This window comes from Rattus norvegicus, chromosome 3 (assembly GCF_021556685.1).
Source record: "Rattus norvegicus strain SHRSP/BbbUtx chromosome 3, alternate assembly SHRSP_T2T, whole genome shotgun sequence".
In the NCBI taxonomy this organism is placed as follows: domain Eukaryota; kingdom Metazoa; phylum Chordata; class Mammalia; order Rodentia; family Muridae; genus Rattus; species Rattus norvegicus.
Genome location: NC_141536.1, coordinates 117,238,189 through 117,255,985, shown reverse-complemented (window position 1 = coordinate 117,255,985; position 17,797 = coordinate 117,238,189). Strand labels below are relative to the sequence as shown.

General features: G+C 48.0%; 1 protein-coding gene across 5 annotated transcripts in view; it reads right to left on the bottom strand.

Moving 5' to 3' along the window:
- The window catches only part of Ebf4 (EBF transcription factor 4), a 68,100-nt gene that overhangs the window by 45,575 nt on the left and 4,728 nt on the right, over nucleotides 1-17,797 (bottom strand). For all 5 annotated transcript variants that reach the window (XR_015683409.1, XR_015683410.1, NM_001415850.1 and 2 more), the window contains 5 exon segments: nucleotides 11,158-11,314; nucleotides 10,865-10,928; nucleotides 10,692-10,747; nucleotides 8,951-9,024; nucleotides 7,951-8,019 (listed from right to left, as the gene is read on the bottom strand). Coding sequence is in view for 3 of the 5 variants with exons in the window: in NM_001415850.1 (NP_001402779.1) it covers nucleotides 7,951-8,019; nucleotides 8,951-9,024; nucleotides 10,692-10,747; nucleotides 10,865-10,928; nucleotides 11,158-11,314 (420 nt within the window). In the remaining 2 variants the exon portion in view is untranslated.

Below are 17,797 nucleotides of genomic sequence, written 5' to 3'. Positions count from 1 at the left end.
TTAGCGCAGCAGAGGAAGACGGCAAATCCTCCTCGGCCCCCTGCGCCATGATCTACTTGGTGTTAAACTTCATTGACGGGGCTGGGGAGATGCTTAGTTGCTAAAGAACATGGAGCCCAAGCATGGGCCCTGAATTTGATCTCCAGCATCGTGTAAAAAGGCCAGCGATCACTGACACCTGTAACCCTGGTAGGGGGAAGGAGACGGGAGATCTCTGGAACTCAGTGGCCAGCCAATCTGGGCACATCGGGCTTGGCGAGAGACTATCTCAAAAGGTAAGGTAGACAAGATGGAGAAAGACATCGACCTTGACCTCTAACTTCCATATGTGTGCACACGATTTAAAAAACACACAAGAGCCTGTTAACGTAACCCAGCACATCAATAGATAAGCAGATTAAAGGGGAAAGCTGTATAATGACCTCGACACATGCAGAGAAAAGCAACATTTTAAATCCGACGTCCCTTCATGATTAAAATGGAAAAACACCTTTCTTAACTCGATGAAACAAGGTGACTGCAGACAGGGAGCTGGAGTTAACATTCTTTGTCAGGTACAGGGTAGCCTGAACTTGCAGTGTAGCCAAAGATAGACCAGAACTGCTGGTCCTCCTCTCAGTTGGCAGAACTGCAGATTTGTGCCACTGTACTCTAGAAGTGGGACCCTGGGAAAGTTTTCTTTCAAATCAAGCTGGGCCTAGCGCTACAGGCCTTTAATCCCAAGTACTTGGGAGGCGGAGGCAGGAGGATCTCAAGTTCAAGGCAGAAGGACCTGCCTGAGATACAGAATGAGACCAAGGCCAGCGTGAGACTCTGTTTCAAAACAAAAAGTAAAAAGAGGAATGGGGAGTGAGCCCTGGGGAGAAGGAAGGACCAGCTAAAGAGAGCCAACCAGAGAAATAAATGTACATCTGCACGTCCAGCAGCCAAGGCTACACGGTAAGACACTATTTCAAAACAAAACAGGATGCCCATTACAAACCATGCACGGCGACTTTCTCTTACGCTCTCAGGACTTGGGAGGCTGAGGCTGGAAGATCGCAAGTTTGAGGCTAGCCTGGGTTATATAGGAAGGCCCAGTCTTCAAAAAACAACCAAGGAGCCAGGCAGTGGTGGTGCACACCTTCAATCCTAGCACTCAGGAGGCAGAGACAGATGGATCTCTGTGAATTCAAGGGCAGCCTGGTCTACAAAGTGAATTCAAGGACAGTTAGGGCTGCACAGAAAAGCCTGTTTTGGGGGGAAAAAACAATAAAAATAAATAAGCAAACAACAAAATGACACTCTTTACACTGCTTGATTGCTCGTTTTGACAGGTTGGCCTGGAACTGTTATATAGACCAGGCTGACCTCAAATTTGTAGAATTCTGCCTGCCCCTGGTGAGATTAAAGACGTGCACCACCACACCCAGCTTACAGTGCTTACGGTACACAAGGCTATGCTTGTAGTCCTAAACAGTGCAACAAAGCAAGAAAATTCACATATAAAAACCTTGGAGAGTTAAAATGGCTGTTTGAATAAAACAGCAAACATATGCACAGAAAATCAAAGCAAAAAGATCTCACCTGAAAACTGGTTGATTATCAACCCGTGATGAGTAGGCGTGGTGGGAATTTCACGCTTGGTCAAGAATCCAGGGGTGACACTGGAGAGATTGGCTCATCAGTTAAGAGCATTGGCTGCTCTTCAAGAGGACCCGGCTTTGGTTCCTGGCACCCACATGGTGGCTCCCAATCACTTGTAACTCCAGTTTCAAGAGATCTAATGCCCTCTTCTGGCCTCCACACATATCAAACACTGGTGTGTGTGTGTGTGTGTGTGTGTGTGTGTGTGTGTGTGTGCATCATACAGGTAAAACATCTACGCACATAAAATTTCAAAACAAACATTGTAAAGTCCACGGCTGGGTAGCTCACAGGCCCTAGGGTAGAACTTGTTACTGTTTCACTAAGTGGTCATACTTTCAAAATGTTTATGTTTATCCCCATAGACCTGGGCTGCTCTCGGCCTTGGTCAGAAGCTGTTTTTGGCAGTGGGCACCAGTTGGTGTAGCACAACTGGTCAGAGTGCTGAGAATAAGAGACTGAGGGCTCTGAAGAAGGCAGAAAGAATGCAAGAACCAGGGGATGGGGCTAATGCTGTCTTTTGGACAGGATACGTTGCAATCATGGACTTGTGGTAGTTAGGGCCTACCTGCACAAGATCAAGCCACCCAAAATCCTAACACAGACAGGTTAAATGATCTCCAGGCTCCACTCCTTTCTGAGAAGCTACTTGTAGTTGACCATTGCTGGGAGAAGGAGAATCACTCTTTTTTGGATGATGTAGTCATTAGTGTGATTCCCATGTCCCAGTGCATGACCCACACCCTGTACATGTCAGTGCTGTTAAAGAAAAAGACATGAAGTTGGGAGAGTGTTGAGGGGGGATTTGGGATGGGATAGGGAAACTGGGGTAGATATGATCTTATTTCATTGCACATGTATATGGATTTCTCTATAATAAAGAAAATTAAAGGTATCATTTACAATGGAAATAAACTATATAAATAGTCATGAGAAGGTATGTATATCTGAGTGGCTCATTCCCTTATCTCTTTGAGTCCTTCCTCAAATGCCACCTTCCCTGTTCAGTCTCCTGTGACCACTCCATTTAAAATTGCACATTTCCATCATAATTGTTTTTACTTGTCCCCATTTCTCCATTTCCTCCAAAAAGACTTCAACTTTATATAAGTAGAGTCTAAAATTTATAGAAGAACACAAAAGGCCAAAATAGCCAACATTTTCTTGAATTATTATTACCTAACTCCCTGTGCTTTCTCCTTCCACAAGGACAAATATTATTGTCTGCTTTATTTATTCTTTTATAGATAAAGCCTAAAACTCTCCTGGAGGTCTCTTGGTTCTTGTCTTCTTGAAGGAAAGAATTCAGTCAAGAGACATAGACAATTGAAGCAGAAGTTTATTTAACAAAGTAAGCAAAATAAACACTCCACAAACAGATTGTAGTGGGAGGCCTCCAGGCAGGGAGCAGTCCAGGAGGCTCTGCATTTGGACCTTAAAAGGATTTTTGTGAGTATTTATGAGGTTAGGCGGCAGATTCATAATGTAGCTCTTTTCCTCCCGAATCAGGGTAGACCAGATCTCCCTTTTAGAGTGTTTGTTCCCATATTCCTCTAGAAAATCCCTCTAGACAAATGGGGGTGTCAAAAGCATGGTATAGGACTGAAGAGATGGCTCAGAGGTAAAGAGCTCTTGTTCTTACAGAAGACCCAGGTTTGGTTCCAAGCACCATCTGGCAGCTCACAAACATCTGTGACCCCAGCTCCAGAGGATCCAATGCCCTCTTCTGACCTCCTCTGGCAACAGGCGTGCCCATTGTGAACAGACACACACCCAGGCATAACACCCACAGACTTTTTTAAAAGCCACATGCAAGTAGTATTTGTCAGGTCTTTTGAGAACAGAGACACTCAGTGAATGTACATGTGGGAGAATGCCCTCTCTCACCTGAACTTCTGACGTAGCCTGAACAACTTAACTGCATTTTCAAGGACGTTTAACCACAAAGGCATTCTGACCAGCAGGAGACACAGTAGCCACAGTTTTCTTAGTTACCTCATCCTGAGTTCCTTGTCTACCTGGTATATGAGAATCTGGTACATACACTATCTACTCAGGGCCTGGTCCACAGTGCTGTTCCACAACTATTCAATAAATGAGTGAAACTGGTAACTATATGTGGCTTTGAAGACTTATATAACCTTACTAGAAGGCATCAAAGGCAGCTGTAAAATGGGCAAATAGACTGTATTCATTGTAATATTATCAACATCACACACTAAGTAGCATGTGTGCGTATTGGTGTGAGGATTTATTCAATAAGATTCTAAAATTTGCATGAAAACACAAAAGGCCCAAATGTCCAATATTCTCTTGAAAAAAAAGTAGGGAAAGTGAGGGACTTGCCCTATATACTTTTGCTACATCATCATGATAATTGTCATCAATCTATAGTGATTAAAACACTAAGAGGTCACTAAGACCAAATGGGAGCTGTGCATGGCAAACGCCTACTCTCCCAGCACTCTACTAGGGAGGAGGCAAGAGGATCTCAAGTCCAACAGCAGCCCGGGCTACTCAGCATCCCCAAAATAACAAATAAACAAACAAGCAAACAAACAAGAAAAGAACCCAAATAATTGAAAAAGAAAAATGGAAGCCAGGCATGGTAGCACATGCCTTAAATCCCAACACTTGGGAGGCAGAGCCGGACAGATTTCTGAGTTCAAAGCCAGCCTAGTTTACATATCTAGTTTTAGGCCAGCCAGAGCTACACAGTAAGACCTTGTCTCCAAACAACAGCAACACACACAACAATGAACACAACTCCTGCTACACAACATATTCTTTAGCGATTACACAATTTGTGATGCCTTAATTTAGAAATAATGAAGTCACACTTATCTTCACAAGAGGACTAGACAATGGTAGGAAACGGGAAAGAGACAGGTGCAGTGAGGTTTTTTTTTTAGTTTTGTTTGTGTTTAGTGGAGCCTCCTAGTCCTGGTCACTAACCGTTCTATGGATGTTTCCCAACTACTGGGATTGTAGGCATGCTCTACCATACCCAGTCCCAGGGGGGATTTTTGTAGTTGCTGATTTGAAGCAGGGCCTCTATGTAGCCTCTGCGAGTCATCTCTCTGCCGTTGTCTCCTGAGCACTGAGATCACAGGCATGCACCACCATCCCCGCCATTCAGTGGTACTGTTTTTAGTGTCCCACTCATCTATCAGGATGTTCACAGGCATATACCAATTATTACGTTTAGTGATTTTTTTAATTTTATTTTTCTTTTGTATATATTGTATAGAATATAATTTTTTTCTTTAAAAAAAATTGCTTTACGTGAGTGTTTGCCTGCATGTATGTTTACTACATACGTGTGCCTGGCGTCAGAAGAAGGTGTTGGATTCCCTGAAACCGGAGTTACTGATGGTAGTAAACCATCATGTGGGTGCTGAACCCAGGCCTCTGAGTGCTCTTAACCACTGAAACATCTCTCCAACCCCATTCATTGAGTAAACTCTACAAGCGATCTCAGGGATGAGGGCATAGCTCAGCAGTGGAGCACCTCAGTAGTATCCAGGAGGCCCTGGGTTCATCCTTAGCATCTCCAGAATAAAATAAACTGATGTTCATATAAAAGCCTTTCTAAATGTAACAAAAAGACTGGACAAGGCGCACCACAAGCACAGTTCAAAGACAACAGCCAAGTCAAGCCAATATGGACAAAGATAACAAAGAACTAATTCCCTTCAGATAAATCACTAGGAAACACCAACTCTTAGAGAAAAATTAGCACAAAACATGAACAGAATATTGAGAGAAACACGAGGGGATGCTCGGCCTTATGCAGAGAACGAGAAACGGAAGTCTCTGAGAGACTACGGCCCGGCCCATGACAGAAACAGAGAAAGAAGAGTGGTCACTGCTTGTAGCAGCCACTTGTCAGCCTCACACTGGCTGGCGGTCCTTGGAGCTTTTGCTCCTCAGTCACTGTCCACAGCCCCGATGCTGCTCTCCTATATCATCCTTGATGGTTTTAATGGCAATACAGATTTCTTCTTCTGAACTCCCTCCCTCCACCCCATTCCTCAGCACCTCCTTCTCCTGTTGGCATTGCTTCCCCCAGCCCTCACTCTCACCTTGCTGGCCACCTGGTGCTAATAAATTCATCCATAAAATACTCCCACTTTTAGGCGCCCCACCCTCCAGCCCCCCTCTAACTTCCAGCTTAACTCCTGCCTAGTCACTCATCTCTGTGGATTCTTGGATCCCCCTCCCAGCGCCTCTCCTCAGTCAGCGAGAGTACCATCTGTCTCTGCAGTGCCATCTTGCACACACCTTTGGCTTTCTTACCTTCCCAGCTTTTATCATACTCAGCTGTCAAGCCATTTCCTGGGCTCACACAGCCACCAGCCTGTTGGCACCCTCGAGAGAACTTCAGAGAAAGTTCTCACTAAGTTTATGACCAGAGACCTCAGGCAGGCCCTAGTGTTGCTTGGCAATTATGTGAGATTTCCCCCAAACCATTCACTCCCCTAGACAGCCATTTTATCCCACCACCCCACCCCCAGTGTTTCCCTCTCCATCTCCATCCCCAGCTTTTGACCTTCCTTCTTCACTGAGAAAACAAAGCGATCATGAAATAAACCCAAAAAGCATTCGGCAGAGAATGTCAGTTCCCACACGAATTCACTTCATGTTCTCTGTCTTCTCCACAGCTTCCCTGGACCAATGCTCTGAGTCCCCAGATAAAGCCAGCGCATCAACCTGTGCACTATGCTAGCTGCAGGGCACTACCACAGAAATCCCCCTTCTCTTCCTTGCATATGGAGGTCTCTTAGCATATCACATACTTTCTCTTGTCCTTACCTACACTGCTCCAGGCACCACCCTGCTTCTCTGACCCCTTCATGGTTGTTCTGCCCTTGTTTCTGAACTCTCCACCCCCATTCTCTTTACACACTGCGGGTGTGAGTGACATCCTGGCTGAATGTGTATTGCCAACATGGACATGGACACATCAGAACCCAGTAGCTCAGTCCCACAGCAGTGCCAAAGCCTTTCCCAGGTAAGGCTCGCAGGGATGGAAAAGTCTTCCTCGGGTCTGAGTTCGAATGGTGACAGTGTGTGTTGACCCCTCACCACCACTCCCACAGCCTGATGTCCACTGAACACTGCTATCCTACAGAGATTTTTCCTCCCGAGGTTAGCTAAGCCCGCCTCCTTGTTCAGCTGGACGTAACAACCCTGCCTGCCCGTTCATCTCTACATTATAACCTCACTCCTTGTTCAGCTGGGTGCAATAGCCCCACGCCCTGTTGAATTGTATATGATGGACACACCGAGTCTCCTCATAGACCATCACACCAGGCTTCTCTGTGTGGCTCCTTTACCCGACTGCTGTCCCAGTCAGGTCAATCCCCAGAGCTGTGCAAGGACTTGGCAATGCACCTCAACTCCACTGAAAAGCTGCTGTTGAGGTCGTCAGTGTCTTTGACACTGAAGAATCTAATGATCAGGTGCTGAGCCCCGTTTGCTGCAGTTGCCTGCTGCCCAGCCCTTGGGGCGTTCTCTGATCTAAGCTCCAGAACATGGCTCTGCCCTGACATCACTCTTACCTCACTGACAGCTTCTATTCATTCTCCAGGGCTGGTTCTACATCGCCATGACATCTGGATAAGGGGCACCTCAGGTCCAGCCCTGAGAACGCTCCAGTCTTCTGTCAACACTCCTTCCCCCAGTCTCAGTCATTTGTATTCACAGCCTCTACCCTTCCTCTGGGGCATCGGTCAGCTTCTTCGTAAACCTCCCACCCGGGTGTTTCGTTAGCTGACTAAACGTGGTGCGGCTACGACCAACCTTCTAATATTTCACCCTGCTGCAAACCTGCTCTCCTCCAAATCTCCTTCCTAATGACCTCCCTCTCCCAGTGACCAGATCTGAGGCCTTGCAGATATCTTCGAACGCCATCTCTCTACTCTGCATTAGACCCTTCCTTCTTTCCTTATATAACGAAATCCAGACACTAAGACAGGTGCACAGCCACACTCCTAGCACCGAGGAGTTGGTCCAACAGCGGAGGATCAGCAGTACCTGGCCGGCAGCAGCTCCGCCCTCTGGACTCTCTCCTCAGATGGTCTTCACCATCCTTGCCCACTCCCCCTGCCATTCCCTTTGATAAAGGAGTTGGGGTCTGTAGCTCCAGGAAGCTTGTCATAAGGACTTCCTTCAGACGGCCATGGCTGTCATTTCTTTGATCCCCTATGAAGTCTCTCTGGCCTCAGAGCCATCCACACAGCACCTTAGGGAACCTCTCTGCTCCCACCTGCTCACTGTATGCTTAGTGACTCAGTCCAGGTCCCCTCCCCAAGCCTGTACCTGTCAATAATGACTGGATCAGAAGGCGTCTCGTTCCGGTTACCACAGCTCTTGCGGTCACAGCACCGACTGAAGAAAAAATGAAGAAAGACAGAAAGAAGTAGTGAAAGAAAGAGAGTCAGGGTGTGGGGTATGGGGGTGGGGTACGGGGACTCAGTGAGGACTCAGATTATCTGTTCTGGGTGTAGAATTCCTATGAGCAGGCAAATCTCTTCCAGGGACTTGAGGGAGAAAGCTGGGGAGGGGCTTGGCTTGGCAGCCTAGTTCCAGGGATGAGGTTGGTCATGAAACCCTTGTGCCTCCAAGCAGTGAATCACCTACAGCGTCTCTTGGATGGTCACCAGTGAACCTGCACCTGTAAGCTGCACCCTTACCTGGACATGGCCTGCATTGCAGAAGCCGTCTCTAGTTTTTATTTTATTTTATTATTATTATTTTATTTTTCCTTCCAAGGTTGGCCACTGTCTCAACTACAGGCTTTTAAAGATTTTCTTTTCCATTTATCAGGAGCTGTCTCCGAGGCACTGTAGGACTGGGAAATTCAGGAAATGCTCTAGGGTAAAGGAAGAGGAACTAAGAGCTGTGTCCCCCTCCCCACTCCCAATTTATCTACCAAAGAGTTGCCTGGCAATTCTCACAACTAGGCAGCTGGGTTTCCTCCACCAGGCCCCTTAGCAAATCTCAGAGGCCTCTTGTTTGCCCGGCCCAGCCTGTGCCCATCTTCCCAGAGAGCTACTCCCTGGAGCTTTGTTAGTTAAGCTTCCTTTAGCAGTAGGAGGCTTCTTTTGCAAAAACACTTAGAGAAGTCACATAAACAGGCCACGCTAATGGGGCCTTAAGGAGCCTCTCTTCTGCCCACGCTGTGCCTAGGGAGCTCACCACTCCCCTCCCCAAGCTTCCCCAGGGAACTGGAGGTGTTGTGAAATAGGAGCAGGGCCTGACAGGGGACCTGAGCTACACCTGACACAGAGCCTTGGGTGACACTACCCATCCATCTTACCTGCACATGATCTCATGAGTGAGCAGCACCCGGCACATTTCGGGATTCTTGTCCTGTCCCTCATAGATGATAGCCTGGGGAGGAGGAAGTGTGCATGCTCGAGGGGAGGGAGGCTCCTCTCACATCCCCATGGCAGCACAGGTGGGCCCTGGTGTCTCAAACCAAGGACTAGGCGAGGTCCCACCCCAAGAAAGATCATGTCCTTTGCCTTGACCTGAAGAGTCCAAGGAGGCGGAGGTGGAACCTGAAGCCTAGCTGCTCAGCTGGAGGAGAGCCTCCTACCCTCAAATAGGACCATCAGCTAGGTAGCAAGACTGGCAGCAGGTCTGCAGATTCCCTGCTGGTGGCGCCCTGCATCCTGCTCGGCCCCTTACCCTTCTCAGCATCTACCCCTCTGCAGGCTGTTCCGTGCTTATAGCGGGCTTCTGGTCATGTATATTGTCCCTCTCGGCAATTCCTGGTAACTAATAAGACAGGCCACTAAGCTACCTCTTCATACCTCCCTATCACTTCCCCAGTGCAAACGGGTATGTTGCCCTTGAACTATCGATCCACTCTTTCCCAGTCTCCCGGTGCCCCCTGTCCTAAACAAGAAGTGGGCTTCCCAAGTGTAAATCTGGCTTTCTAGCTATTCGCCCCTCAAGCCTTTCTGTTTGTAGGTCCTTTTCTCTGTGGGCTCCCACACTCATCTGCCACCCAGTCCCACTGCCATTGCTCGGTGCGCCTCCCCCGTCACAGTGAGAGCTTTCTGGATACAGGCCATTCTGCTCTGTTTTGGGACCAGGACTAGGTGAGGCTGCTAGAAGTACCTGTCCATACAAAAGCATGCCAGTTGCCATGATTCCTTCCAGACATACTAATCTGCCCCCTTTACAATTCAAGCCCCTTCTCTCAGCTTCTCTGAAGCCCTGAGACTTGGGTTACCTCTCTGAGCAACAGGTTTGTCCCTCAGCACTGCTTTTGTCTGACCCAGCCTTCTTCCTGGAACCAGTCTATCGATGAGGTGCTGAGTGTCTGCAGGACAGGCTCTGGGACACACACAGGTCTCTTTTCCGTCCCCTGGGGCACCCATCCCCCTGCGCAGTTAGTGATGATGTTAGAGGACTTCCTCTTGAGAACTGCTCTCGGTGGAGCTGCTTGTAATGTGTACTTTCGCCTTAAGTATGGTCCCTAACCAATGGCTGACTGACAGAGAACACAAGACACTGCCCCCTGCTTTAAAGGCACCGACTCTGGTGCGGTTTGAATTCCAGTGATCCCTGTGGATTGGGCTGAGGCTGGACTCTACCTGGGACTACCTGCTTGCTGGGTATTTCTTCCTATCTTGCTCCCTTTCCTCTTCTCTTGAGGAGTCCTCTCCCTTCTCCCTCACCAATGAACTACATGCCCCTGATTCCCTGTCTAAGATGGGGTTGTGAGAAGGAATATGACTTAGGCCAGGGTCCTTTAATAAATAATTTCTTGGGGTTGGGGATTTAGCTCAGCGGTACAGCGCTTGCCTAGGAAGCGCAAGGCCCTGGGTTCGGTCCCCAGCTCCGAAAAAAAGAACCTAAATAAATAAATAAATAAATAATTTCTTTTCCAGACTGGATAGAAAAAAACACAATCTTCTCACCATAGACAGGGAGCTGGGAGAGCTAAACCAGCTAGAGTAAAGGCACAAGAAAGATGGAGAAAGGGCTAAGGCTGTGTACTTAAACCAAGCCTTTAAAGGGCCCCAATAGGCCCCAGGCTGGCTCACCTGCTTTGACATGGAGTCAATAAGTCGTACGTAGAGGTCTTGTTCTGTCCGAAGTCCTAGGGTGGGAGGGGAGAAAGAACTTGCTGTCAAGGGGCACGAGGATGCCTCGGATGGCTATAGCCACACCCTCCCAGGCCTTAAGGAAGGTGCAGTATCTCAGGATGCTTACTTACCATTATTATACACCAGCCGAAGACGGTAATGGATCCCGTTGTTTGTTTTTTCTGTCCCAGGCTCCTGCAAGGATAAGACAGAAGGATGTGCCCAGTGCCTTCAACCTCCTTCACCCACACCCTCCACTCTAATCCCACGGTCCTTCTTTGCCTTCCAGCCACTCGCCCATCCTTTCCCACACATCTAGCATGTATCCACTCATCTTCCCCAGTGTCATGGGAATGTGGCAGGGTCCCTGAAGCCCTCCCATCGCTCCCAGTGCTAGTCCCAGGCCAGCCCATGAGCCTCTCACTCGATCCTTTTCCACGAAGTCGATGAAGGCTGTGCGCTCCACCTCCACGGGCTGCCCCTGCCGGTCGTACATGGCCAGCACGAAGTGGAAGAAGTTGGACTTCCTGAGGTTGGAGGGGGGCTGCTTTTCAAAATGTGCTCTTGCCAGGCCCACGCCACTGTGGGAGGAAAGGAACTGGAAAACCACTGGAAGGGGCCTCCAGGGAGAAAGGCCCCAGTGGTTCTGACGGACCAGGCTTTGACATGCCAAAAGTTTGGGCAAGGACCATATCAGTTCCATAAAGAGGCCTACAACACCGAGGCTACCTCAGCTTGCTTCTTTGAGAAGAAGGAATACCACAGATGCTGCGTGAGGGTATTCTGACAGGGTCTCCCCTGCTGCAGGCTTCTCCCTAGGACCCATATTTAGGAAGGTTTATATCTAAAATCAAGTGTATAAATGAATTCATCATACTATCCAGAGGCATTTAGGAGTGTGCACTAGGGCATCAAGAAGTACCTAGGAGGTTCTGAAATGAATTTCCCATTGAACCCCATCTTACAACTAGGTCTTGTCTGAGACGATGGCACTGCCTATAGCATGATGTCCACCAGACTACCAGGGACGGTGCACAGTTCCAGGCTATTAGTCTGGCTATCCTAGACCTTGGGCTATGGGTAGAGATGGGGAATAACCTCTCGGGTTACAGAGGGCATGACCACAGCTTCGAGGCAGCATGGCTTTGGGCAAGATCTCCTAGTTTGGCCCTACAAAAGGCTTGCTCCTGGTTCTTCAGAAACCGTGCAAGGAGGAAAAGAACAAGGTCTCATTTACCAGATTGTCCCTAAACTCCAGTGCAGCACCAAACTCTGTAACATTCGGCATGCAGTAATGGAATTTAAATGCCTGGAAGAGGAAGGAATTCACAGGCAGAAAGTGAAACAAGGTACCCTTAGCCCCAAATGTCACCATGTAAATAAAAGAAGACACAAAGGAGGAGAACATTGTTTTTGTTTGTTTGTTCAGAGTTTTGGTTTTGTCCTTCTTTATTGTTGTTGTTTCTGAGATAAGGTCTTACTCTGTAGTCTAGGCTGGCCTAGAACTCACTATGTAGTTCAGGCTGGCCTCAAACTTGCTGTGATCCTCCTGCCTCAGCCTCTCAAGTGCTGAGATTTTTTTTTCTTTTTTTCTTTTTTCTTTTTTTTGGAGCTGGGGACCGAACCCAGGGCCTTGCCCTTGCTAGGCAAGCGCTCTACCACTGAGCTAAATCCCCAACCCCAAGTGCTGAGATTTTGATATGAGCCACCACACCTGGCAAAAAGAGACACAAAGTTATCCTTTTCTGGGCTATGGGTAGAGATGGGCAATCCCCATATACTCTTTTGTGGGACCCAAGGGAAGACTTACAGAGACGGTGGCCTTCCCCCAACCCTCAGGGAGTAAGTATATACTCGATAACTGGCAGGGGGAGAGAGAAGAACAGGTGCCCCAAGAAATATTTGCTAGGGCAAGTGACAGTGGATCAGATTTCAAAAGGTGAAATACTGGGTGAGGATATAGCTCAGTGGGAAGAGGGCCTGCCTACATCAGGGAAGCCCTAGGTTCAATACCCAGTACCACATAATACCAGGATTAGTGGTGCACACCTGTAATCCCAGGACTCTGGAGGTGGACACAGGAAGATTGGGAGTTCATCCTTGGGTACAGAGTGATCTGAAGGTGAGCATGAGATGTAGGAGACTGTCTCAAAATAATTAGAGAGATAAGGGAAGGAGAAAAAATAAATAAAAGGGGAATAATGGGAATGGGGCTAGGGAGATGGCTCAGTGCTTAGCATGATTGTCATGTGAATGTGAGGACTTCATAGCCTCAGAACCCACATAAATGCTGGGAGATATGTCAATGCTAAAAGAGGAGAGACAGAGGTACTCATAACAAGCTGGCTAGCTAGCCTGGCCATCTAGATAAGCTCTGAGTTCAATTGAGAGACCCTGCCTCAATGAATAAGTTGGAGAATGACCAAGAAAGTGTCAAAGGAGGTCAGCAATATGGGCCTCCTCATGCAGACATATGCATGTGCCCCCCTCACATACAAAGAAGCATGGGTGTGCACGCACGCACGCACGCACACACACACACACACATGTTCGCATGCACACACTGCATACACATACTCGTGATGATATAAAGGAGAGAAAAGTTTGCATTGGAAGTTCCTTCAAGACTGTGTAGGAATACGAACACTGGGAAAAGAAGTTTAGACTTTCTTCTCTAGAGTAATTCCAAGGCATGTTTCTTATAGAGTCTCTGATCTCCACCCTAGGAAAGAGTGCTGTGGCCACACTGCTGGGAAATGTGGTTCATATTGAAGGCCTTTGGATGTCCTGCAAAAATGACCATGCTTCAGTTGGCTCAGGCGAGTATGTCCCACACGTTAAGTACCTAGACTCCAAGATGATGGTTCCCAATGTGCTTTAGCAGGTTCCTCTCGCGTGTCCCTGCTGATCTGTGTGGCCAATGGAATATAACAAAAGTGACAGCACGTGACTTCTACATTTTAGGTCATGAGACATGGGGGAGACGTCAGCTGCCATTAAAAGCCAGTGCCCAGGCCTGGGGAAATGTCTAAATTGGTAAAGCATGTGCTCCATAAGCATGAGGACCCACCTGAGTTTTGGACCCCTAGAACCAACATAAAAAGCAGGGCATGGTGCTGTATGATGGGAAACTGAGACAGGGGATCCCTGGGACTTGCTGACCACTCGGTGAAGTTCCAGGCTAAAGGGAGACCCTGTCTCAAACAAAAGGAGAAAGGTGTATGAGGAATGACATGAGGCTGTACACTGCATGAGGCTGTACTGGCTTCCTTATGCTCTCCCTATATATGCACCCATACATGAATACACACACACACACACACACACACACACACACACACACACACACACATGCCAGCATCCCAGATGCCCATCAGGCATGCTACTGTGACAATGACTACCAAACTCATTGCTATTTAATATTTCCTTCCACATAATTTAAAACCAGGAGCCACTGAGACAGCTCAACAGGTAAAAGGCCCTTGCTGCCAAGTCTGATAACCTGAGTTTGATCCTAGGAGCCTGCATGGTAGAGGGAGAGGGCCAATGCCCACCAGTTGTCCTCTCATCTCTATGTGTGCCATGGCACATGTAAGCACCGCCCCAACAAATAAATAAACACAAGTTTATTTTAAAAATTAAATAAAACGAACTTACTGTTTTCTTTGGCTTCACACTAGGCCATAGTATCTAGACTGTCAGAGAATGAGTTGATTGCTATGTTTTCATACTGAGTCTAGCAAATAATAAAACCAACTGTTCTTTCTCATGGATGCATTCTTGGCCGTGGCCATGGGTGATGTAGGAGGCAGATATGATGACAAAAAGGTGCCCAACCCTCTTCCCTACCAGAGAAGTTCCCTTTCCAGGGTATTGACCTCTCTCCATTCTTCCCTGTTCCCTCCTGGCTAGGTAGCAGTCCTTTCAAGTGGGGACTTGACCACCCTCCGTCAGCTTCTCAAGCTGGCTGAGAGGCAGGGAAGCCTGAAGAGCTTTTGATCACAGCAGGTCTCTGATTACTATGGATGAATATGCTAATGAGACATCAACTCTGAGCTCCACCCTCCTGCTTCCAGGGCCAGCTTAGCTTGAACTCTGACACGGATGGTTTCAAGAACCACCCAGTGGAAAAGATGACGGAAGTGGGTGGCCTTGTAGAGCAGTCCCCTCACTGCTGCTCTTAATTCTTGTGAGTCTGATAAGGCTCTCATGCAGTGGGAAGAAAATAGACAGAAAGGCCTTGGCAGAGGAGAGGTGGATACTGAGAAAGTACAGAATTCCCGGGCCACTCAATAGGCCTTTCTGTGCAAAAGCCCTTGCTTGGCTTAGAGCTTCTAAACTGGTGCAAAAGGGAACGGTTAGTGACCCAAGCTTCTGATCCTATCTCAGTCCTTTGGGCAAACTTCACTCAGTCTAAATCCTGCCTATCCCCTGCTCCTGCTGGTCTCCTGCTCCTATTGGTCACCTGCTGCTTTCCCTTTACCTTGGGCCAAACTCCCTATATGGGCCTGCCTTGCCTGTGGAAGAGGATTACTTTGGGAGTAATCCCAAAGCATAGGGAAGGGGAAAGTCAGCAGGCTCCCACAGGAGGTGAGGATCAGTATCCAGCACTAGGGGGTGAGGCATAGAGAAACTGAGCCATCTCACGGCCCCACAACTCAACCTAGCCTGACTCTATTCCTCCTGAGGCAGCCCAGAGTAGCACTAAGTCCTCTACCCCTGCTCTCGCTCACAGCCTTCCATGGGACAGCACTGACTAGTTAACATTTCCATCATCACGGAGCTACCACAGAACAGCATTAATGACAGTCCCCCTGCTAGGCCCATTCTCCGCTCCTTGCCTGGGAAGTCTGCAGTTTACCTCAGTCCTACATCAGCCAGTGAAGTGAGGAGACTGAAATAAAATGGGAAAAGATTTTGCTGAAAAAAAAAATCTAGTGTTTTCTATGTGCATGACACAGAATACTACAAGGAATTTGTTGTACAGAGGGCAGAAAGCAAAAGAAGACAGAAGCAGGCTGGACCGTGTCTTCCTTCCCTAGCAGTCTCCCTTGCTCCTGTGCCTGTAACTGCAGTGGGTGACCAGCACCTGTTACATAAACTGCAAAGGGAGAAAGCTGGGAAGAAGGAAGGGAAACATTGTTTTTCTCTTCTCCCCTTGGGAGAAGCTGTTGCTCTTGTAATTAGAAAACAAACCACAGTTAAAGAACAGAAACAAAGACATGCTGTAACCATGCACAAAGTGCCCAGCAGTCAGACAGTCCCCATGGTCACATCCTGGGCACGAGTGCTCTCTGCTCAGATAGTGAGATGCAGACAGGGCTAATATCTCTGGTTGTGTGCTCTCCTAAGCGGAGCTGTCCAAGACAACCTCTGGAGGGTGGGAAGAAACTTGAGGATGTCTCCTGATGCATACATACTATTTATCTAAAAGAAAGGAAGATGGAGGGATGAAGGATGGAGCTCCTGAATCACGGAGAGGAAAGCGTCCCATTTATGTTCTCCTAGAAGCAGAGAAGTCCCTGGGTGAAAACCCACATATCAATAGCTTATTGGATTGATTCCAGGAACCGCAGGAGAGGAGGGAGACAAAGGCAAGAAGGTAGCCAGCCCACCAAGCTGCCACTGTAGGCAGTTCACAGTGTGAGTCTATGGAGAACTACAAAAACACAGACCAAGGACTTCAGACTTATCCCACCTGACTACTGGGTCAGGGACTCAGTAGTCCAGCAACTCTGGTTAGGCATTGCCACCTCCTAAGTCAACACTCCCTCCTCCAGATTTATTTTATTTATGTGTATTCCCATGTGCTTATGCATCTGTGTGCCCAAAGAAGCCAGAAGAGGGTGCATACTCCCTTGGAACTGGAATTACAGCTCCAGTTGTGAGCATTTGTGAGCCTCCTGGTGTGGGGGCTGGGATTCAAACTATGTCTCCATCTTTCCAGTTCCTGCTGCTCCATTTTTCTCCTTTACTCGTGTACTTGCAGGCAGAACAAGCTCTGGCCTCCTAAGCACGTCTTCAAGCATGAGGAAGCAGATGCTGGCTGAGGTAGACCCTTTACCAACCAAGAGGACCAAGATGAGGGTGGGTTTCAACTGTCAGACACCCAGCAGTACTGGATATGAGCGAAGCCCACAGAACTTTAGCTCCTGGGGCCTAGGGCGGCTCGTGGATCCCGGGTTTATGATGTGCACATGTGATCACTTGGCCTGCTCAGCATATGGATTGCTGGGACTTCAGTGACGTTTCATTCCCTTAGCATCATGGGAAATAGGGCATGTACCGTCTTCAGATAAATGCCCCCCTGGGGGGGGGACAAAAAAAACCATCATGCTAACTAGTTTTGCAAGAATCCAAAACAAACAACACATTTCCTCACTTTCTCAGAGAGGTTGTTTCAAACACAATGTCAAAGCAACTTTCCTTTCAGCTCTGGAGGGGGTTGAGGTGGTGGAGAATGGGTTTCAAATCCAGAGAACCCAGACTTGGGAGCCTTCACTGCAGTCTCTCTACCATGTCACATTCTCCGCTCTGACACAGGCCCAAGATTTAAGGAGACCTTCTGTAACACCAGGAAGAAAAGCTAGCTTGCCCAGATACTTTTTGGACAGATGAGTCTTGCCTTGTAGTAAACTTGGGTATGCCTAGGCTTCATGAGCACTGTTAGGGACTTTGAGGTCAAATGAACGAGGACAGCTTCATCTTCATAGCCTGGACCACTAAGGAAAGCTGCACTCCAGAGCACACGGCGATGCTAGTTGGCATGGTAAGTAAGGCAACAGTGTATCTGGTTGTTATTACTGAGCCCACCCAGCAGGTCCCTGGAGATGTTCTCTTGTAAGGCTGAGCAAGACGCCCCAGGGCTCTTCCTGGGCATCCAGAACTCTCCAGTAGACACAGCTCCTGTTGCAGTCTCTGTTCTCTATTCACAAAACACTCCCTCGTGCTTGATCACACACTTACTATAAATAGTAACTTAACAATACCCTTCTGCATCCCCTTAGAGGACAAGCTGCCTCTTGGGGCTTCTGTCTTCCACTTTCCTGCCAAATGTTCAGTCT